At 41.3% G+C, this 24620-nt stretch overlaps 1 protein-coding gene across 6 annotated transcripts in view; it reads left to right on the top strand.

Moving 5' to 3' along the window:
* LOC124605323 (formin-like protein) overlaps positions 1-24620 on the top strand; it is a 451910-nt gene that overhangs the window by 403446 nt on the left and 23844 nt on the right. For all 6 annotated transcript variants that reach the window (XM_047136921.1, XM_047136920.1, XM_047136919.1 and 3 more), the window contains 5 exons: positions 4575-4785; positions 5950-6077; positions 8101-8265; positions 8738-9017; positions 19762-20033. In XM_047136921.1, coding sequence (XP_046992877.1) covers positions 4575-4785; positions 5950-6077; positions 8101-8265; positions 8738-9017; positions 19762-20033 — 1056 coding nt within the window. The remainder of the gene's footprint in view (positions 1-4574; positions 4786-5949; positions 6078-8100; positions 8266-8737; positions 9018-19761; positions 20034-24620) is intronic.

The raw sequence follows: 24620 nt of genomic DNA on the forward strand, positions 1-24620 counted from the left end.
GTAAGGTTAGTTTGCTTGTTGAGGCATTTGGGGAATGATGGCGAGGCAAGGTTTGAGGTTAAGAAATTTCTTAAAGTTAACAGGGGGTGGTTTAGGGGCAGTAAGGGTTGATCACAGTTGGATGGAGGAATGAACTGAGTTAGACAAGGTTCAGTATTGGTCTTTGATGGAGCCTGATTGGTGGGGTTGGTGGCGAAAAGGTGTTTCCATTGTAGGGACCGGGAGAAGGAGAGAAGGTCTTTAACAAGTCCTTCATGATTGAATTTGGGAGTGCGGCAAAATGTGAGGCCTTTGGAAAGGACTGGTATTTCTGTAGGGCTAAGGCTTCTGGAGGAAAGGTTCATGACTGTGTTGCGGGTCTGTTTAGGTTCTGGGTTCTGTGTGGTGTTTTTGAGGAGTTGAGTTTTGGAGGGTGGGATAAGCGTAGTAGGTCTGCGTGACAGGGTTTGTAAGCTATGAGGGGATGTGGGGGGAGGTTTGGAGGTTGTTGTAGAGGTGGTGGACAGTGGTACTCCAAGGTGGGAGTGGGAAGTGAGCAGGATGGAGAGCTTTTTCAGGTGGCATTGTGCATTTTGCTCAAGTTCCTGCAGGGCAAGAGTTTCAGTATGTGTTATGGGCTCCAGGCATTTGGGGTTGTGTAGCAGGAGGATTTTGCAGATGGAGGGAAATTACTGCAAGGAGGTTTTGGCTTGGTTGATATGGTTTTGCAGGACTGTGTTGGTGAGGGCTAAGGACTGGTGGAATCTGAACAGGTGGAGGTCATTGTGGGAGGAGGGGTGGCAGTCATAGATAGGCAATTTGATGGCAAGGCTGTTAGGGAGGATTCCATGAGCCAACCAACAATGCAGGAACAGTATGTGGGACTGGGATCTGACTAGGGATAAGCAAACTTTTCTGTATTGATGCAGATGGAAGGAGCAAGGACCCCTGGTGGTGGAAAAAGGCGAAAAATTACATACTCAATGTAGTATTAAGTCCAAAAAATTTCGGAAAAATAAACCCAAATACGTGTGAAAATTTACGAAAAGGATGAAATGGATGCAAAAGAGGGAAACAAGATGAAATCTGAGGAGTCTCCGATAGCAAAAAGTGAGAACTCACTAAAATTGGTGAGATCAAAGTAAAGAACTAATAAAAAAATATACAGGGTGGCCCATCTGAAGTTTCGGATGAGATTATCATGAAAACTAAACTTTGGGTAAAAACAGTGGATAAGGCAAGTTCGTAAGCTGGACATAAAATGATACTACACGTGACCGCCAGCCCACGCCCCCTTGGGTGGGGCCGGGGGCAACTTTTAAATCTTAAATGGAAACACCCATTTGTTATTGCAGATTCGGATTCTCCATTAAAAAGTAATCAAGTTTTGTCTGAGACATTTTTTGAACCATTGACAGATGGTGCTGAAATCAAGAAAAAAGTATAATTGGGGAAGAACTCTGATTCATTTAGAATTATCCGAGAAAGATGCAGCAAATCGATAAAAAATGTGCACCAATTCTTTCGTTACACCAAATTAAGCTATTTTTGTACAAAATGTACTGTATCCTACTTTTAGCGGTACCCAGGAACGACGACATGGACATAGTAGAATTATGTTCCCATGGGGTGCTTCATCAGTGTGAGTCCCCTTGTCTCCCACAATTTTGGGTGCTTAATTAATGAAATTAGCCACGTAGAAATTGTTCAAAGTTGTCCCCATTTGGTTCAGTGCATAAAGTCAGTCGTCTGCGAAAGTTGTTCACATTTCTGAGCAGCACATCCTGTAGTATGGCTGCACATGCTCTTCAAATGCGTTGCTCCATATCGTTTCTGGTGTGGGCTGTCTTCATAAGCAATATTTTTTAAATAACCCCACAAGAAAAAAATCGGGAGATGTTAGGCCTGGTGAACGTGGAGGCCACTGAATTGGTCCGCCGCGTCCTATCCTCCGACCAGGGTACCGTAAATTTAAAACGTTTCGCACATTTTTAGCATAATGGGGAGCTGCTCTGTCCTGTTGGAACCGCATTGGTTGCCTAATTTCTAAACCAACATGTTCCATTAGCTCCAACAAATCATTGCGGAGAAGCTGTAAATAAGATTCCCCAGTAACATTTCGGTCAAAAAAATACGGTCCTATCAAGTAACGGTTTAAAATTCCACACCAGACCATCAACAACTATTTGTGTTTGTCAACGGGTGATATTTATGTGCCTTCAAAATCCTCGAAACAGTTAATTTCGGTATTCCAGTTTGTCTCTGAATCGCCGACTACTAATTTCGGGATCCAGTTGAACACAGGCGAAAACTGTAAGGGTACGAGCATCATTTTGATTGTATTCGCGATGACAAGGTGGACGGGGCATGTATTCATTTCGAGCTCATTGAGTGCAATTTCGATTAATGCTTTTAGTTGGATGTCGTCTGTTAGGGAAACGATCTGCATACAATTGCGCAGCTGCAGTGTATTTGTTATGGCATTCACCTAAAATTAACATCATATCAACAATCTCTGTAGGAGGATAGTGAGCCATGTTTCGCTAAAGAATAATTTGCTTTTGTCAGTTGATGTTTACGGTTCACAATCTGAAAGTGAAGTGACATCTGATCACATTGCGCCGACCTTTATACTGAGCCATAGTTTGCAGTTTGGCCACAGTAACGCCACAGTCGGGTGAGTAATGCAATTATGAAGAGTTCCCTAACAAGATTTTAATACCATTCCGCCTACCTCCATCAAAACCTGTGGGATACACTTTGTAAAACAAAAATAACTTAATTTGGCGTAATGAAAGTATTTGTGTACATTTTGTATCGATTTGATGTGTCCTTTTCGAATCATTCTAAATAAAGCGGAGTTCTTCCCCAATTTTTTTCTCGATTTCAATGTCATCTGTCAATGGTTTAAAAAATGTTTCAGACAAAACCTGATTACTTTTTTATGGAAAATCTGAATCTACAATAAAAAATGGGGGTTTCCATTTAAGGGTTAAAAGTTGCCGCACACAAGGGGGTGGGGCTTATTTCAATAGTGGTACAAGTCCATTTTTGTTCATTCAGAGAGACAGAGTCCTAAAGTTAAATCTGCAGTTGAGATACCAAAATACTCAAGTATATATACTTTAATATTTCTGGTATCTCAACTGCAGATTTTTCAGCACTCATTTAACTTTAGGACTCTGTATCTCAGAATGAACAAAAATGGACTTGTACCACTATTGAAATAAGCCTTTATTTGATGTCCTCCTTTGAGCTTAGGAACTTGTCTTACCCACTATTTTTACCCGATGTATAGTTTTCGAGATAATCTCATCCGAAACTTCAGATGGACCTCCCTGTATATTCGTGGGTAGCAGGTCTGACGGTGGATAAATGTGAAGAAGGGGTTGGATGGTGTTACATTCCATCCTGGATTTTTCAGTGTGAGTGAGGATCACACAAGCTGTCAACTTTTCAGTTACGTTTGGGAGCAACTCTGATGGTCAGTACAAAGATCCAGTTATAATATTGTATACCCATTCTTGATACTGAGGTCTCCCACACAATCTCACATGCACCTTCAGTTCCACTGGGTTTGACTTTCTTAACTACAAATACTCCACAGGTATTTCCCATAGTACTGAGTGAAAGTATTGTAGAAATCCCATCTAACAGGTCACAAACTTGAGAGATGTCTTAAGAGCAAAGCAGACAAAACTAAGTAATTTGGTTAGCTTAACTACATGATGGTTTCATCTCAGTTTATTGTTCATATGGATTCCTTCTCATATGGAGCCTTATCCTATATGTGTCCATTGATATCTGTTTCTGACACCTGTAAATCAATATTTGTTTGGAACTCCATGGCATGAGTCTTTGTAATATTAAGGGTGAAGCTGTTAGCTCTGAAACAATGGCAAATTTTTTTTTTATAACTCTCCTGACCATATCTAGTCTGTGTTTGAGACCATTATCAGTATAGGTATGTCACCAGAAAACACCATGAGAAAATTCTCGATATATCATTTCTGCAGGTAAATAACAGAAGCAAAGCTAAATACCAAACCTTGCAGGACACTGTTAATCTTACACCTGTGGTATCATTTGGTAATGTTTTCTTCTGTATTCTGTTGTTAAAATATGGCTCCAGCCAAGCAAGGGGATTGCCTTTAATTCCATGCCATTTCAATACCTTAACAGAAACTGATAATTTACACAATTGAAGACTTTGGCAAGGTCATATAAAATGCTGATAAGGTATTTTTGTAATGTTTAGTTTCACTGGAACTGAGTTCATGAAATTATATATTACTTTCTCATTATAGTATACTTTTCAGAAGTCATGTTAACAGTTGTTAAGCTCTTTGTCTCAAAAATGTGGTTCATGCCAATCAAAATACTGCTGTGCAGCAGCATTAAATTCACATTCTAGGAAAATGTATTTGCTGTTAGTTAAAATGCCTTTCATTTGGTACCAGAATGGCATGCTAGTTGCTCTGCCATTTTGCAATATTTGTGAATAACATTTATTTGATTGATGATGTTGGTGGTTAGAAATCTCCAAGCATCAGGATTGTTACTCTCCATGGTTATCACTTTCTTACTTTTTCTAGGTTAGAGGTACCATTTTCAATGAACTGGATGATGACAGACTTCATAGTGTGATTGATTTTGCTGACTTTGAGGAGAGATTTAAGATTGGCATGGGAGGGGCACTTACAAATGGAGATTCGGATGTTGATGGACTAACGAATTTCCCTAGCAAGAGGTTCAAACGTGCAGAGAATGTGTCACTCTTGGAACATACCAGGCTGCGTAATATTGGTAAGTACAGTTTTAGTATTTTGGAACATCAGTATTTTGACCCTAAGTATGGTTCTTCCAAAACTTAGAGATAAACTTCAAAAGGAAGCAGCTGGAAAGAATTAATGTTCATAGATTCTATCAAATTTTAAAGGAATTGAAATACTTAGGCTCAGAATATTATATATCAGAGAGGAGTGATAAGTAATGCATTGCTGATGTAACCAATTTTCTGTTATTGGCTGTTAGTTACTTCAAAGTAGTTCTTACATCCTATCCTCTACCTGCTGTTTTCCAGATACATGCTCCTTGGCTATATGCTTCCTTTCATTCTTTCTCAGCTTTTTCCCTTAAAGGATTTTAATGATCAAAGTGTTATTTAATGGGTGTAAATGTGAGTTCAACAAGTGGAGAAGACAGCATTCACCAGCATCATGTGATTGAAAAGTCAATACAAAGTGATATATCTAATATCTGTTAGTAAAAAATGGTTACCTTGATTTATAAAATTTGCTTGTTGTGATGAAAAAGTAGCTTTTCCAAAACTGTTTCCAGTGAATCTCATCCAATCCAGATGGGACAGTCCTACAGTTTTCTGTCAATTAGCTCTCTTCAGAAGGTTACATTTGGAACACAATCATTTTTTGGGGTTCAAAGTAGGTGGGAGTGAATGATTGGTTCAATGTTGCACTTGATATGGGCATTTTCTCTTCCAATACTAGTCATATGTATTTTCAATAAATTTACACATGGTCTACTATATTTATTTTATAAAAATGCAATTTTCACTATTTGATTTCAGCCAAATATTTCTCATCTTTATGCAAATAGTAGTTATTAGCACTTGACTTTTAACAGTATTTGTGTAGTGACACTTTGGGAAAGCAGTCAGCTGGAAATCTCTGGTGAATGAAGAGGAGAGCAACTCCACTTAATCCATTTTGATATGTTATCTTTCAAAGATGGGAGATGATGATAAGCATCCTCTGGGTGGGTGGGGATGGGGTGGAGGTGGGTGTGTGGGGTTGTGTGGTGGTGTGTTCATGTGCTGTGGGCTTTCTTTTGCTGTCCTTTGCTATTTAAATCTTAGTACTTAGTATTTACTTCAAATGTAGTCCCCCCCTTCCCCCTTTTTTAAAAGCATTTATCATTCTGAAAGATAGTAATGGTTTTTACTATTTTCAGCAATTTCAAGAAGAAAGATGGAAATGCCAGTGGAAAAAGTAATAGCAGCTGTTAATGCTCTGGATTTGAAGCAGTTATCATTGGAAAATGTGGAGATTTTGCAGAGGATGGTGCCTACGGACCAAGAGGTAAAATATTAGTACTGCATTTCTAATTGTTGGTAGACATTATCTAACTAGATGTTCCATCAATAGCTACCTGGTATTTGTAAGCATTTGCGTCTACACCTAGCCTCTGCAAATTACTGTGCAGTGAATGTCAAAGAGTAATTCCCATTGTACAACATTTTAAGGTTTATTCCTGTTCTGTTGACACAAAAAGGGCAGGAAAAATGACTACTTAAATGCCTCTGGGAAAATCTGTGATCAGATCATGCAGTTACATGAGGGTCGTTTCAAAAATAAGGTTCCCTTATTTTTTTAGACACCAGGAATTTTTTATTCGAAAAAATGATTACACCATTGGGAATGTTGCTCTTTAAGCTATTTTTCCACATTGTCTCCATTTTTCCTCTCGAGTAATCCACTTTTGCATTCCCACCTCAAAGAAGTCCGCCGCCAACCCGTTGAGAAACTTGGAAACTTCTTCTTGCAACTCTTCGTCTGTGTGGAATCGTAGACCGCCTAGGTGCTCCTTCAATTTTGGAAACAGATGGAAATCACTGGGTGCCAAATCGGGACTATAAGGGGGGTGGTCAATGACATCCCTACCAAATTTGTCGATTAACTCCTTTGTTTGTTGTGACACATGTGGACGGGCATTGTCGTGGTACAACCTTACGCCTTTGCTGAGTTTTCCCCTACGACGATTTTGGATTGCCCTTCTGAGCTTTCTCAAGGTCTCGCAATAATGTGTAGAGTTTATGGTGGTCCCTTTAGGCATAAAATCAATGAGCAGTACACCACACACAATTGTTGTTTTTGTCTCCGGAGTAATGTAATGGCACCATGATTCATCCCCCGTAATAATGGAATCAAGGAAGTCTTCCTTATTATCGTCGCATTCACTCCAGAACTTCCGAGCACAGTCGACCTGCTGCTGTTTGTGGACTTCTGAAAGCATGTGCGGCACCTAGTGCCCACACACCTTGTGGTAGCCTAGCTTTTCATTCAATATCCCGTCAATTGAAGCTTCAGGAGCCTCAGGAATTTGAGTAGCCAGTTGCCGGATGGTGATTCGTTGATCTTCGAGCAGGATTTGCTCAACTTTCTCCACAACTTTGTCGGAGATTGATGGCCTCCTGCTTCGTCGTTCATCGTGGACGCCCATACGGTCGTTAGCAAACTCCTTACACCATTTGCGGACGTGTTGGATGCTTACGCACGTTTCCTTATACACTTCACTCAATTGCTGATTAATTTCTACAGGTGGTAACTTTCTTGCGTGCAAAAATCAGATGACCGCACGAATTTCACACCTAGCAGTGACGGCGATGACGGGCTCCATTGCTTATGGCTGTCAGGTCGGTACTGACCATTGCAGAGCCATGTTCGTTGTTGGAATCGGTGGTGGGGATCCAGCAAACATGGTGGTGTTGCCAGATTTCGCGTTGCACCATGCACGGTAAGGGTACAGAGTTGGGAACCTTACTTTTGGAACAACCCTCATATGTCAAGACCAATAACAGATTATAACAGTATTGCTCAAGAAGGAAATATTTTATTGAAGTTGGTGCTAAGTGTACATGAAAATATTTCTGGATGTTAGTAGAGGAAGTGTGTGCAGAACACATCAAAACTGGACTACCTTCTGATGTGATTCACTCAATAACATACTTTCCTTACTATGTTTTAACATCAGATTTGCCTCTGCTGGCTGGAAAGTTACTATAAAAATAGTTTCTACTTAAATGATTTGAATATGCTTATGCACATTCAGTTGTCTGAATATTACAGAATTAGTCAACATAGGTGATTTCTGTGTGCACTAAGTGTGCTACATATGCACTAAGTTGTCTAACTTGACTAACTTTACTTTTCCACAGTAAATGTTTTTTTTTATTAAAAAGGTTAAAGTTACCAAAAAATAATATTCTAATTCTGTGTGTTTTTTTTTTTTGTGCATGTGCGCGTGGGCATGTGCATATGTACATATACTTAATGCAGTATTTACTGATCATATTTTGCTAATATTTTGTTGTTGATCTCACAGACGAAGGCCTACAGAGAATATGTGGGCTCGAAGAAAAATGTAAATTTGTTGACAGAAGAAGACAAATTTCTGCTGCAACTTGGAAAGGTGGAAAGGATATCTGCTAAATTAGCCATTATGAGCTACATAGGAAATTTCTTTGACAACATACACCTCATAACACCAGTAAGTTATTCTAAAATTTGAAATTGCAATGTTTTATGGTTAGTTATTTTTTCTCATTATCAATGACAGAATAACATAGTTGTCCAGAATTAAACACCATCAAAAGTCACTCAATTCATGGCTTTAAAATCTTTTCAATTCCTGTCTGTTTCCCAATAACAGATGAATATTTGGGCACATTTCATACTTAAATGATGATGTAAGCTATTATTCTTATATGTAAAAGAAATTGAAACTTTGAAGATATGTCATTTATCTTTATTGCAATAAGTTAAGTTACTACATATAAATATCTTGAATGCCTCTTCCTTATAATAATGGAACATTCTTGAAGTTCCAGTTATTTGAACTATGATACGTATGTCCCTGTTCACAGTTTCTCTGTGTTTCTGTAATTGTTGCCGTTTTGGCAGTTTCCAATCACACGCTCCTCTTTGGTGACGTAGTGTAATTTTCTGTGTTCTGCTTTCAGCAAATACATGCCGTTATATCTGCATCAAGTTCTGTTAAAAGCTCACGGAAACTGAAGAGGGTGCTTGAGGTTGTGTTGGCATTTGGTAATTATCTTAACAGCAGTCGGCGAGGACCAGCTTATGGTTTCAAACTCCAGAGTCTCGACACATTATTAGATACAAAGTCAACAGACAAACGCATGTGCCTGCTTCATTATATAGCCGACACAATTAGGTACCGCATGCCTGAACTGTTGGGATTTGACTCTGAGCTGTTGCATATTGACAAGGCTGCAGTTGGTATGTTCTCTACTACATTGTTGTTACAGTAAATATTTTGCTGCATTTTTATATTTTAGTTATTAAGTAAAATGAAAGAGAGAGAGATAGATAGATAGGTAGATAGATAGATAGAGAGAGAGAGAGAGAGAGAGAGAGAGAGAGAGAGAGAGAGAGAGAGATTGATTATTTTTATTTATTTATTGCTGGACTATTATGTAGCACATGCCCATCATCAGCAGTGTCAGTATTACCGAACACAAACTGTGTTTCAAAAGAGCTTTGTCTCTGGTGTATAGTGCTTCGTATCACTTGATGTGACCACTGCTTTTTCACATAACTAGCTTTTTACTCGTGATATCACTTAAGTGTATGTCATGTAGTAGGGGATACCCAAAAAGAAACGAAACCTATTTTTTTAACTTGTTTATTCATGTTTTAAGCACAAGTCTTCAATCCCCTTCAAAGTACTCTCCACTTGTGCTAATAAATTTGTCTAATATTTTATTCCATGTTTCAAAACATTCTTTAAATTCATCATTTGTGATGCTTTTTCTTCATCTCAGCAACATCCGCAAAACACTTTCCTTTCATGTCCCTTTTGGGAGGAGGAGGGGAGGGGAGGGGAGGGGCGGGGAGGGGAGGGGCGGGGAGGGGAGGGGAGGGGAGGGGGGGGGGGGGGGGGGGGAGTAGTAGCACGTGGCAAGATCAGGTGAGCGCAGCCAGTGAGGAACAAGAGTCATGCCATTTTTGGTCAAGAATTGTTGTGCAGCCAGGATTGTGTGAGCAGCGGCAATGTCGTGATGGAAAAAACGGTCACCAGACTGCCACAAATCAGGCCTCTTCTGCCACACACTGTTGTGCAATCAAACTTCCAAATATGAAGCCTGGTTAACTGTCTAAACCCTTGGAACAAAGCCTGAATGGACAATTCTTCTCAAATTGAAGAAAGAAAAAAAAAATCAGCATTGCTTTAATGTTTGATTTCACGTGACATACTTTGCTGCACTGAACTCAGTCACTCCCAACAGCTCCACAGTTTTTTCGGTGGTCTGTTGTCACTCTTCATTGGTGACTGCAGGAATATTTTCAACATTTTCATGTGTTCGGGCTGTGGAAGGAAACCAGAGTGAGGTTCATCATCAGTTGACATTTCCACATTTTTTAAATGTGGAAACCATGCAGCACTTGAGTTTTCCCTGTAGCATCATCTTCATACACCGTTTTTAACATTCTGAGAACTTCTGTTTGACTCTTCCCAAGCAAAAAGCAGAATTTTACTGCCACACACTGTTCAAGCCATTGCAAAAATGACTATAACAGAAAACAGTTGCTACTATAAACTCTGCCAAAACTTTTCTTAATCAATGGCACTTGGCTTTCTGACTGGAATGTTCACTCTGTGTGATTCTAGCAGCAAAAAACAGTGCTACAAAAGCTTTCCCCAAAAAATTAATTTAGTTTCTTTCGGGCACCGCCTCATACATTGCACACGTCTGATTCCCTGCTATTTTGTTCGATACAACTCCAGAGATGATGTTCAGTGTATTTGTAGTATTAAGCCATGTGGCTTGATTGTAGATCCTAAAACACGTTGACAAAATTATTGGCTCGCCGCATTGTGTATTCTCATGGCCTGTTTGGCACAGTGAACATTGCGAATAAGACATATAGAACTTTATACATCATACTTTTAAAGTGTTCCATGTCAACTAAATACAAGAAAAAACTACCAGCAGGTCATTTTAGAACTTTTTTTTCATTTCATCCTCTTCTCAGTCTCATTCGCATCCCTGGGGGTAATAGGCATATTTTATTCAGACAGTGACAAAGAAATAAATCACGTGTATACCAAATTTGGTTGAAATTGCTCCAGGTACCACAGAGTTCCTGCTTTACACCCACTGTCAACTAGCGACCACTAAATTTATCGATTAAGTAGCAATACTGGTCATTTCCCAATATTTTTACATGTTACGCCTTCTCATCCCCACAACTACTCTAGGGGTTGTAGTAGTAGTAATATATATTACCCACACATTATTTTTATAAAAATAACAGATCATGTTTCTACAAAATTTGGTATAAATTGCTCCAATCATTCCTGAGTAGTTCTTCTGTGTCACCTCAATTTCACTCAAAGCACCACGGAACGTAGATAGTTACACAGTGCTTCCTTCCAGATAGCAAATTATATGTTTACCAAAGTTGTGTTGAAATTGATCCATTAGTTAGGCAGACGTGTGCTGCATATGTACATGCATATGATTTAACTTGTCTTACGTAATGGTGTCTTAACACATACCAATGATATTTACCAGTAACAGCCATTTAATTATCTAATGATGTGACTGTTTTAATCAGCATATTAATTTTACATATTGTGTACTTGCCATTGATTATGTGCTTAACATCCAAAGATTCTCTTTTGAAGTTAAGCCATAATTACAAAGCAGTGATGTATGACCCCAAAATGTTTCCTCCCCTGGCTATACTATGGGAGGAACATAGGGCTCACAGAAAAGGTGAAGACCTCCCCACCCCCTCCCATACTTATTTCATTCTAGGATGGACGGGGATTCCTTTTTGACCACAAACACATCTTCATTGTTGAACGCATCAAGAACAGGGTTGGGAAAGTGGCAGCAATTTCAGAAATGAAAAGTGACTCCATTCTGCTGGTGAAATTTTTGGTTATTCTTTTAGGCTGGTCTATTCATTCAATGTAGTCAGGGTTTTTCATCAAATTTGTGAAAATTCCTGACCACACAGGGATTGTACTGTTGATGCATGAGCTGGAAACTTCTACGTGAGCCAGGGAGTATGTGCCCATCCTGGTTGGGGCACAGGGACACCAGGCAACGGTTTACTGCCCAGCTAACTGTTGCTGCGGCTGGGCCGTGTCCATGGGGAGGCCATCCATTTGGAGTGGTACCATGTTAGAAGAATCACAAATGAAGTGAATTAAACTTCCCTCTGCTGGAGGCTGCACAGCCCCAGATTCTCTTTTGAAGTTAAGCCATAATTACAAAGCAGTGATGTATGACCCCAAAATGTTTCCTCCCCTGGCTATACTATGGGAGGAACATAGGGCTCACAGAAAAGGTGAAGACCTCCCCACCCCCTCCCATACTTATTTAATTCTAGGATGGACGGGGATTCCTTTTTGACCACAAACACATCTTCATTGTTGAACGCATCAAGAACAGGGTTGGGAAAGTGGCAGCAATTTCAGAAATGAAAAGTGACTCCATTCTGCTTAATACAGTCTCCGCTGCTCAGTCACGGACACTTCTAGTTCTCGGTAAGCTAAGTGACTTTCCTGTCACTATAACCCCACAATAAAAGTCTGAATATGGTACAAGGTATCATTTTCCACTGAGATCTCCTTTTACAGACTGATGACACATTGCATTCTAATTTGGAGCAATGAAGTGCGCAGTTTGTCCATCATCCCCAGCGGAAGCCAAAAGACAACAGAATAGATACCAGAACCTTCACAGGATACATACGCCCCAGGGAAACCCAGGAATTTTTTCATCCAGAAGAAAACTGGAAAAAACGTAGGAATTATTCAGATTTCCGCGACTTTTACATGGTTTTAATTTTCATTTAAATTTTTATAATTTACTGTAACAAAGAATATTACTGTAGCCCACTGCTGTAAAAATAATACTGTAGCAATAAAACATAAACTAAGAAAAATATCAAAATAAAACTTTAACAACATTATTCCATCCTGGGTATTCTGTTGTTTGAAAATAAAACTTCAGTTGCAAAAGAAACACGCCATTTATAACAACGAAACGCCATGCACACACAAGTGTCTACCAACAGCAAAATGTGTCGTTGGCCTTAGGACGAAGACTACGCAATACTTCGTAACAACAAACTACTTCAGATGAGAGTGACGTCACAACTGTTTACATTAAGTTTGTTTGAGCAGTCCAAGCTGCCAGATTCACCCATGTGCAGAGCAGTCAGAGTTGTACTGGGGAGGGACGGGGGCGCGGGGGGGGGGGGGGGGGGGTGTAGTGTAGTCTCCATGTGATCTGTGTTTACATTGAGTGATTTTGCTGTTGCCTCATCATGTACAGCACATGAAAACGAAATGGATTTCTGTGGCCGGGAAGCTATCAAGTGAAGTAAAATACATTCACATAATTACGGGTGGCTGAAATATATTATTAGTTTCAGTTTTCTGATTTTATTTCATTTTCCACGTTTGTGGCAATCAAGCAATAATCACCTTGTAGAACAATTAAGTTATTTGTGTCAATTTGCTAGAGAAATTTGGCTTCTATTAATGTGTTCCTCTGAGGCAGTCAATTTATTTGAAACAAAGCATTCCATTCCACAGTATAGGCTAGTTCCAACTGTTCGCTGAATTTCAAGTGCACATCATGTATGGAATTTTGCCATTATAAAGGACCAAATATGAGATAGTACACTACTGGTACTTTGAGAAAAGTTAAATCCCGAAACCCATACTGAAAAGCTTAATATCAAGTTGGGGCCTACTTCTTTTGTGAACCTGGACTTACAAATGTGCACTTAAAGCCAAATTATATATTTTATTTTGGTATATGAACTTCTGATGCTCTTGGAGTATCCTCTGGTGTCCTGTTTCTTTTATGACATATTGTAAGATATCTTAATGTTTTATACGTAGAAACACATGGGCTTCCTACGCTATCTTACCTGTGCAAGTGCAGTAACACCTGTTTTCTGGCGCTCTCTGGCAACCACTGAAATGAACCTATTTCTAACAGGTCTTTGGAAAATATTGCAAATTTTGGTTTGAAAAGCATTACTTTAGAAGTAAATTTCCTTCTGTAAAGGATGAATTACATTATGTGTGAGAATGTGTATTGAATTTCATAAATCGTAGAGTACTTGACTCTAGTTTATAACTTAACAATTTGAGGACCAGCCACTTAGAATAATTTCAGCCCAGAAGACCAAACATTTATGTCATTATTTTAAATTTCACTGGCTCATTTGTGTGATGGATCTTAAAGTGTAACACATGCAAAAAGACAAATGTTATGTGAAAGCTTCCTTTGCAACTTACTAATCTTAGAAATCAATATTATAAATGAAAGCTTTGCTTTTTTTTTTGTACCTACGCTATGCATATTATTGTAGACCATTAACTTTTCCAACCGAGCGAGGTGGCGCAGTGGTTAGCACACTGGACTCGCATTCGGGAGGACGAAGGTTCAATCCCGTCTCCAGCCATCCTGATTTAGGTTTTCCGTGATTTCCCTAAATCGTTTCAGGCAAATGCCGGGATGGTTCCTTTGAAAGGGCACGGCTGATTTCCTTCCCAATCCTTCCCTAACCCGAGCATGCGCTCCGTCTCTAATGACCTCGTTGTCGACGGGACGTTAAACACTAACCACCACCACCACCACCACCACCACCACCATTAACTTTTCCTATTCATGTGTTCGTGCTACTTACCAGTGATGTCACTATTGGCTCACTACATCGTGCGTCCTATGCTCTGAATATCGGCCATCATTGGATGGCGAGATCACTTGACACATGCTATGATTGGCTTACAAAAGGGCCTTGCAATCTCAATTTCAATGCTTTGGAAACTAATGTGCTGTGTTTGGTGGAATTCGAATTTACACTTTCATAATTATGAAAATATACAGAGTGCATGTTGTTGCACATCATCAAAGATCTTTACCAGGACTGACTTCTTCTTCTTCTTCTTCTTCTTCTTCTTCTTCTTCTTCACAAGTTCTACAATTCTGTGGAAAAGTATATTGTCGCTTAACATGGAAAAAGTGCACTTCTTAATTGGGAAAAATCCAGGAATTTTTATTCCTTGTCCACTTATACGCCCTGCTTCATCTTGACTTTTGAAGGTGACTTGTTGGCTGAGAAGGTCAAGGTGATAGTGTATATGTATGATGTAAGGGTATATATTCCTCCTCCTATGTGGTGCTACAAATGAATGTGATTTGGACACATGCCTTCATGTTGCAATGCCAGCCCTGTGAACAACCTACTTCCAGAGGCTGGCATCCCTCCGCTACAGACCATGCGCCAACAACTGCTGCTCAACTATTCAATATACACTCCTGGAAATTGAAATAAGAACACCGTGAATTCATTGTCCCAGGAAGGGGAAACTTTATTGACACATTCCTGGGGTCAGATACATCATGTGATCACACTGACAGAACCACAGGCACATAGACACAGGCAACAGAGCATGCACAATGTCGGCACTAGTACAGTGTATATCCACCTTTCGCAGCAATGCAGGCTGCTATTCTCCCATGGAGACGATCGTAGAGATGCTGGATGTAGTCCTGTGGAATGGCTTGCCATGCCATTTCCACCTGGCGCCTCAGTTGGACCAGCGTTCGTGCTGGACGTGCAGACCGCGTGAGACGACGCTTCATCCAGTCCCAAACATGCTCAATGGGGGACAGATCCGGAGATCTTGCTGGCCAGGGTAGTTGACTTACACCTTCTAGAGCACGTTGGGTGGCACGGGATACATGCGGACGTGCATTGTCCTATTGGAACAGCAAGTTCCCTTGCCGGTCTAGGAATGGTAGAACGATGGGTTCGATGACGGTTTGGATGTACCGTGCACTATTCAGTGTCCCCTCGACGATCACCAGTGGTGTACGGCCAGTGTAGGAGATCGCTCCCCACACCATGATGCCGGGTGTTGGCCCTGTGTGCCTCGGTCGTATGCAGTCCTGATTGTGGCGCTCACCTGCACGGCGCCAAACACGCATACGACCATCATTGGCACCAAGGCAGAAGCGACTCTCATCGCTGAAGACGACACGTCTCCATTCGTCCCTCCATTCACGCCTGTCGCGACACCACTGGAGGCGGGCTGCACGATGTTGGGGCGTGAGCGGAAGACGGCCTAACGGTGTGCGGGACCGTAGCCCAGCTTCATGGAGATGGTTGCGAATGGTCCTCGCCGATACCCCAGGAGCAACAGTGTCCCTAATTTGCTGGGAAGTGGCGGTGCGGTCCCCTACGGCACTGCGTAGGATCCTACGGTCTTGGCGTGCATCCGTGCGTCGCTGCGGTCCGGTCCCAGGTCGACGGGCACGTGCACCTTCCGCCGACCACTGGCGACAACATCGATGTACTGTGGAGACCTCACGCCCCACGTGTTGAGCAATTCGGCGGTACGTCCACCCGGCCTCCCGCATGCCCACTATACGCCCTCGCTCAAAGTCCGTCAACTGCACATACGGTTCACGTCCACGCTGTCGCGGCATGCTACCAGTGTTAAAGACCGCGATGGAGCTCCGTATGCCACGGCAAACTGGCTGACACTGACGGCGGCGGTGCACAAATGCTGCGCAGCTAGCACCATTCGACGGCCAACACCGCGGTTCCTGGTGTGTCCGCTGTGCCGTGCGTGTGATCATTGCTTGTACAGCCCTCTCGCAGTGTCCGGAGCAAGTATGGTGGGTCTGACACACCGGTGTCAATGTGTTCTTTTTTCCATTTCCAGGAGTGTACATTCACTGCTCCCCTGAGAATCCAAACTACTGTGACCTGTTTCCTGATAGGGAAATCTGCCTCCCACAACAGAGGCTAAGGTCTGCAGTCATGATGGCAGTTCACATACAGATTCTTTGCTCTGAACTCTATCTTTTTCCCACTGTAGCCTTGTGCCCAGATCTCGCGTGTTCCCACATAGTGTTCACTCTGTAATTGGATCTGCCTTGACCTCTTCTTTGGACAAAAAGACTTGGTGGACCCTATAGTTTTTTGACTCGTGTTTCTGGATGTCCTTGACATATTTCCAGGCTCAGGTGTGGTACTGTATACACTGATGGCTCTACATTCGACGGATGAACTGGTTGTGCCTACACACACTGCAAGATGCAGTGGACCACACTCCCTGCTGAACAGATGTAGTGTATTCACTGCAGAATTGGTGGCCATTGCTTGACCCATCAGCTACCTTCGTTCTTACACTGGCGAGCCATTATTAATAAGCAGTGATGCCGTGAGTACTCTTCAGGCTGTCGACCAATGCTACCTCGACATTCATTGGTTGTTACTATCCAGGGTGTCCTGTCTGACTTTGACCATGCTGGATGGTTGGTCATCTTTGTGTGGGCTACTGGTCATGTTGGGATCCCAGGGAATGAACACGCTTACCAGCTGGCCAAGTTGGCTACCAGGATGCCAACTTTAAAGATGGGATTACTGGTACCGGACATTTGGTCGACTTTATGCCAACAATTGCAGTTTGGTGTGTCGTGGTTTCTCTGAATAAACTGGACCATACTAGAGACCATGGCCATGTGGCAGTCTTCCCTTCTTTCTTGTAGGGAATCTACTGTTCTCTGTTGGCTTCAAATTGGCCACACATGGCTGACTCATGGCCACATCCTCCAGTGTCGGGACTGATTCCACTGTTGATGTGGTGCTCATCTCATGGTGGCCCACATGCTACTGGACTGCCCTAATTTGACCATCTTATGGTGAAATCTTAAACTTGCTGACACGCCACCTCTGATTTGGTTTTATGTTGTACTTTATTGGCCACTTCAAGGATTGGAGGGATGGCCTGTCGCCTGCTCTGACCCAAGGAGCTCAAGGCTGCCCTTACTAGGTGGTCTGGCCTGGGTCCTGCCCGCACCACTTTTTTAATGTACGTTATTCTTTTACTTGGTTGACAGACTTGCCGTCGTCATTCCATTGTATGAGATTTCACCTTGTATGTGTAGCTAGTTTTCTTGTGGTAATGGTGGGTGTAGAAGCACTGGTCGGATGAAGATGGAGTGTCCCTTGTTGCATAACGCTTCTTGGGGTCTCCAGCTGCTGTCTGGGCAGAGCAACTCACCCATCTTCATCCTTTTATCCCTATCTCGCTTCTCCTTAAGGTTTCTGTCTCTTTGTTTTCTTGATTCTCTGATACAGTCGAGTCCATTGGGATTTGCTTTTGTCTCTTTCCTCTTTAGAGACTATTCCCAGCATCACACACAGAGGATTAAGGGAGCAATGACATCATAGTTCGGTCCCTTTAACCTCATCAGTGCATCCGTACCTATCTCTCAGATAAACTTCAATCTGTTTGCAGCAAAGTGTTTTTATATCATTAACATTAAAGCAGTAATTTTGTATTGTCATTTTGAATAAGCAGCTGTCATCAAATTCCTTGATAATTGATGTAACATATTTATATACAACCATTAATACAAAATATATACAGCTTAGAATTCTTTCAAGGAATATAGACATTTATTTACAAGAAAAGATATTAATTTTGTTTTAAGTACATCCTCAGTTTGTACTCTTACAGATTCTGCCAATTTGTTGTACCACATTCAGCCACTGATATGTGAAATATCTATTTTTGGTAAGAGTATCACAACAGGTCTCCCTGTATCCCAGACCATGTGTCAGCCTAACAGTTCTTTTGTAGCACCAGTAAACTGTTAAAGTTCTCATCAGTGGCACACTCTGACAGCTCCTTTCCATTAGCATAAGTAGTTATATAGGAGTTAAAAGATAGCGCAGTATCATTTACATACTTGAGAAAAGAAATGGTGCAAGTATTAACCTATGCAGCACACCATGCATTATTATTTGTCAGAGATTGTAATGTTGATTTTTCTCTCCTCATTTTGATAATTTGTTTGTGCACTGTTTACTGCTCCATAGGTACATAGACAGGAGTTAAAAAGATGTTGTGCGTGATATTGCATACCCTCAGTTTCTGCAAAAAGAAGTGTGTGGTTGAACAGATCAGAAGCTTTTGTGAGATCAAAGAATATGCCCGCAGTATTCTTATCTTCATCTACATAGCTACAGACTTGTGCAAAAATTCTGCGACAGCTGTTGTTGTGCTGCAATCTTTTCAAAATCTATGTTGCACTTCTGATAGGACATTGTTTTTAAGAAAAGATGCAGTAAGCTGTGCCAGCTTCACTGACCAAAAAATTTTACGAAATGTAGGAACCCCTGATATTGGTCTGTAGTTTCATGTTTCCTCCTTTGATCCTTTTTTATGTATTTGTCTGACAATGGTGATTTTCAGTGCATGGGAAAACATACATTCTCTGATGCTGAAATTGGTGAGATATGTAATTAGTTTAACGACAAAATTTTGTGAAGTTTTTTAAGTAACTGTGCAGGAAAGACCATCCCAACCACTTAAGTATTTGTGTTTTAGCTGTACAATTATGTTGCTTTTCATGTGTTCTTTTACTTCCTCAAATTGAAAGCCCTTTATCTGTTGGGTAAAAGTGTACTGACTTGTTTAATTAATCTGAGTCTGGAATAATGGTGGCAGTTTGAGAAATAAAATGTTTGTTAAGAATGTTACAAACGGTGTATTGGTTGCTATGTGTGTGTGTGTGTGTGTGTGTGTGTGTGTGTGTGTGTGTGTGTGTGTGTGTGTGTGTGTGTTTGTTTGTTTTCTGTAATTATTTAAATCTTGTCCTCATGATCCCTATGTGAGTGATATGTGGGGGCTTCTAGTATATTCCTAGAGTCATTTAACAATGTTCCAGGAGGCTGAGCTCACATTTGCTGACTACGCTGTTGATTCACTATTGACTTGTTTTCTAAGATTTAGTTTTGATTTAAAACTATGCTTGGTACTGGTTGATTTCCTTTCAAAATGTGCAGACCAAATGATTCGTACAGTATGTAGATGTAAACGAATATTCTGTCTGAATGTAACTAATATAGAATCTGGCTGGTAGTTTTTATTTTATATATATATATTTTTTTGTTTGTTTGTTAATAGTATCTCTTGAAAACATTGCAACTGATGTCCAAGAGCTGGAGAAAGGAATGGAAATAGTTCGTAAAGAGGCTGAAGTCAGAGGAAAACAGCAGAGTGTAATTCTCAGAGACTTCTTAGCAAATTCAGAGGAAAAACTGCGCAGGCTGCGTGCAGATGCGCGCAGTGCTCAGGAAACTTTTAGAGAGTGCGTAGAGTATTTTGCAGAATCACCTCGCACAACAGATGCGAACACCTTCTTCTCCTTGCTCGTCAGGTTCACACGTGCTTTCAAGGTAAGATATATTTTTCTTGTTCTAAGTTAGCATAATTTAATTTAGTACTTCAATTCTACTCAAGAGACAGTGCATGCTGGAGTCAGGTTTTAATCTCAAATATCAAATGTTGTTTCCTGTAAGAATACAGCGATGATACTTTCTTGCACAGAAGTTGTGTAGATCAAATCCTTTTCAGGCAGGAACAGTAGGTAACTACTGAATTCTGTATAGCAAATGAGGGGCTTAAGCAAATTCCTCATGTTCCCTTTTTGGTCCATGGCATGAATAACTGTACATATATTCAGTAAATTAAAAGGCAGAATTGTAGGCCTGTACTTACCTTCAGGAAACAAAATGTTTAATATTGCCTACAGGCAACTGTAAAAGTAGTTTTCAGGACTATTATTTTCTTCCTTGGGAGAAGAGGAAGATAGGTTGGGGAAGATCAAAAAGGAAGGGCAGGTCACGCAAACGCAATGACAAGAGGGGCCCAGCTGTAATGGGGATGAGGGTAGAAAAACTGTTTTCTGGGATAAGCTGCTGGATTGCAGTTTATTGAGGGACATTTGTAGTCCACAAGAGTTAAGTGGGAGAGAAAAATATTCCTGATAGTTGAACTCGGCACACTGCTTATGCAATAAGTCACTTTCAACAATAAATTTATATTCCAATGTGAAAAATTAATGGGAATATTAATGGAGACTGAAGTAGCATGCAAGTGGTAAGGCAAAGCACACTGTACGGGAGAGGCAGGCATCAGGAAGAAGTCTGGGTGTTTACTGATCCCTCTAACAAGTAAGTTCGATGTGCTGTCTTTCACTGAAACTGAAACCAAGCCAGTGAGATTCATTTCAACTTTCGGGAAATCTGCTGTGTCCAGTATTGAGAGGATGCAAGTACCCTTTTGGGTATCTGTAGTGCAAAGGTGTGGCAATAATGGTACCTCATAGGGAAATGGCAGCAATGGAAGGGAAGGAACACCAAGTGCACTCATTGTGTATGTTGGGGGGCTTAATTTGACATGTTAAAGAGGTTGTTCTGGCAGCCTTGGAGGGAACAGGTTGCAACAAACAATAGATTGTGGCAAACTTTGGAACAAATGACTCCTGTCATGTGGGCTCAGAGGTCATGCTTGGATCATTCCAGTGACTGGCAGAGGTGGTTTGGAAGACCAGCCTTGCGCATTGAGTTTTCAATGAATCTGAAAATTTGCATTGTCCCCAGAACGTGTAATGGCCCCATGGTTCTGTGTGGAGTGGAAGGATTGAACCATAGACTTCAAAGGTTCTGTGAGAAGCTAGGCTGTGATTTTATGGTTTTGTACCATAGGGTTACGAACAGTAGGGTCCCCCTGAATGAGTCGAGTGTGCACTACACATCAGATGTTGCTCTGCAGGTGGCTGGTTGTGTGGGATACACACAAGTTTTTCAGATTAGGCAAATCTCCATTCTGTCTAGATAACGATGGCTGTATGAGATACAGAAATATTAGTGTAAGATGCAGAGATCTACATCCACATGTAAGAGGATTAAAATTGTAGAGATAAACTGCCAGAAGAATTTGCAATGAAGTGCCAGAGTTAGGGAAAATTTAAGCCTATGTCAAAAGGATAGGTTAATGGGAAATGGAAGTGGTGTATTTGTTGGAGTAGATGAGAAACTCAGATCCACGAAGATACAAATTAAAACTGCATGTGACATTGTATGGGCAAGACTCAGAATCAGGGGTGAGCGTAAACTTGTAAGTGGTTCGTTGTATCAGTCGCCAAACTTGCCCCCAGGTGTAACGAAAACCTTAGAGAACACTGAAGTTCCCTGTAAAATAAATTCCTTAGTCATACTATCATCATTGTAGGAGACTTCAATCATTCAGTAAACAAGTGGAGAAAAATTAGTTTTGTAAGGGGGTGGGCATGACAAAATGTCCTATAAACATGGCTACCAAATATTACAGATTGTGCGTAATTTTTGTGGTTTTCACTTGAACTAAGGAGGTACGGAAACTTAACTAAAAATTACAGAAATAAAAATTCTACTATTTGATGTTTCAGCTGACATTTTGGTAATCATATACACCTAAAATGTTTTACAGACTATGATTATTTCCTTCCTCAGAGTGTAGTAAACCAGTCTACAAATGATTCTGTCACCATGGCTTACTAAGATAGGTTATACTGAGTCATGACAAAAGTTTTTCATTTTGCTTGTGCAGGCTCAAAAGGTAGGTCATAGAGAATGGGGAAAAGAGTAGTAGGTGCATTAGTGGGATAGAAACCATGTGGAGTGGGAGCAGGGAAGGGGGTTAGGTAAGTGGAGGACAGGGACTAGGGAAGATTGAGCTCACCGTCCCACATCCCACCATTATTGTCTTTTTTTTTTATATGTCTCTTCATTCTCATTATTTCCCTGCTGATTTTAGTTTAGTGTTTCACTATAGCCGCCGCCCCCCCCCCCCCCCCTCCCAAAATGTTTAACCTTTTCTCCTTATACTCCAGTCGTTTCATCCTTTTTGTGATGCTTTTCCCCTCACACATTTTTATGCCTTTCTTTATTGTCCAGTACAGATTCTTGCTCCTTTCATCCTTACCAATACAGAAGTTTCCCCTATTCCTAGCCAGTACCGAATCCCACATATTGTTCCTCTGCTGTGTTGTGTAGCTCATAGAATTCCCTCAAATGGTCTGATTTTAAAGTTACCCATCTCTGGCAGCAACCACTCCTTTCACAGTTACACCTGTCTGTTCAAATTCAGTCAGTCCACAGCCCTCACCAACCTAGTTGTGCAAAACCATATAAATCAAACCAAAACTGCCTTGCAATAACTCCTCTCTGTCTGTAAAATTCTCCTGCTCTTCAATTGCAAATTCCTGCACCCCACCTCCCAGATTGAAACTCTTGCTCTCCAATAATGAGAACAGAATGCTAAACGCTACCTCAAAAAATCTATCTAATCTGTTCACCTTCTGCTCCCACCTTGGACTACCACTATTCACCACCTCTAAAAGAGCCTCCAAACGTCCCCCACATCCCCTCATGGCTGACTTAACACAGTTGTGAACCTTTCCTTATAAAGCCTCAATCCAATAGAAGCATCAGTTCTTTCCAAAGACCTTACCTTTTACCCCACTTCCAAATTTAATTATGCTGGGCTTGTTAAAAGTCTCTTCAGAGGAAACACTTCTTTGTGGCCAACCCTGCCAGTCAGACTAGATCCAAAACAGATACTGAATCCTGCCTGACTCATCTCACTCGTCCATCTGACTATAATCCACTTGCACAGCCCCCTAATAAACCCCTGTTAACCACACCAATCCACCAACTAAAAACTGATCTAGACCTTATAATCCTACCCGCAGACAAAGTCTGAATCACTAGGGTTGTGAACTGCAGGGATTATTTGGTTGCCTTGGGCAGAGCTTGTGTAGTAGGGATTTCTGCCGCTAGGTGTGGATAGCACAACTCGTTGCCAGATCAGTGTTGCTTGTGTTGTTGAACTGGCTTGTTCTGTTTATCTGCAGGGATTATTTTTGCTAGCAATGTTTTGTTCTTGTCCAGTTTTTATGATGGTAAGTTTAAGTGAACAATGTGCAGCTATGAAATTTTGTTTTCTGCTCAGTGAAAGTACTGCTGAAACTGTTTTAATGTCGAAAACAGCTTACCAGGATGATGCTACAGGAAAAACTTAGTGTAAGAGTGGTTTGCTTGATTGAAAAGTGGTGACATGTCAATTGATGATGCCTCATTCTGGACATCCATCAACTGCCTAGATGCAAGACCTGTCTCCACTTAATCCAGTCCTGTCACTGGGATCCCCTACCCCATCCATGATAGGGTTGCTTGTGAATGCAGATGTGTGATCTACAAGCTAAGTTCCAACCAGTGTGCTGCTTTCTACCAAACTGTGGCCAGCAGACAGCTGGACCACCCAGTAGTTGAACATGCTGTCCAACACTATGTTCTACTTCCTGCCAATATCAGGTTTTTGTATTGCACAAGTGGGAGCTCTCACTACAACAAATCGTTAATTTCCATAATACCCCATTCTCAGCCAGCTGCTATAGCCGAGCGGGCCTAGGCGCTTCAGTCTGGAACTGCGTGACTGCTACAGTCACAGGTTCGAATCCTGCCTTGGGCATGGATGTGTGTTGTCCTTAGGTTAGCTAGGTTTTAGTAGTTCTTAGTTCTAGGGGACTAATGACCTCAGATGTTAAGTCCAATAGAGCTCAGAGCCATTTGAACCCATTCTCACCCCCCACCCCTGTCCTCCCAGGGGGCTCACAGTGCTTTTGTGGGTTTGTGTGGCACCCATGGGTCCCTGAGCTATTGCAGCTCATTCTTCTTGGTTGCGTTTCCTTCCCCATGCCCCTTCCTCTCAGCCCTCGCTCTTTCCCCTGTCTCTGTGTTCTTACTTACGTCGACCTGGCTATCCACCTGATTTCCTGTAATCTTTGTGGTTTTGTTCCCATCGCCATTTCTTTTTCATCCTTTCTTTTTGGCGTTTTGGTCCCTCTTCGAGGTCTTGACATCCACTTCTAAATTTTCTCTCCATTGTGTGAGCCATTTGGGGAAGAACTCCTTCACTAGCATCTACGACATGCGTTCCTC

The sequence above is a fragment of the Schistocerca americana genome, chromosome 3 (assembly GCF_021461395.2).
Source record: "Schistocerca americana isolate TAMUIC-IGC-003095 chromosome 3, iqSchAmer2.1, whole genome shotgun sequence".
In the NCBI taxonomy this organism is placed as follows: domain Eukaryota; kingdom Metazoa; phylum Arthropoda; class Insecta; order Orthoptera; family Acrididae; genus Schistocerca; species Schistocerca americana.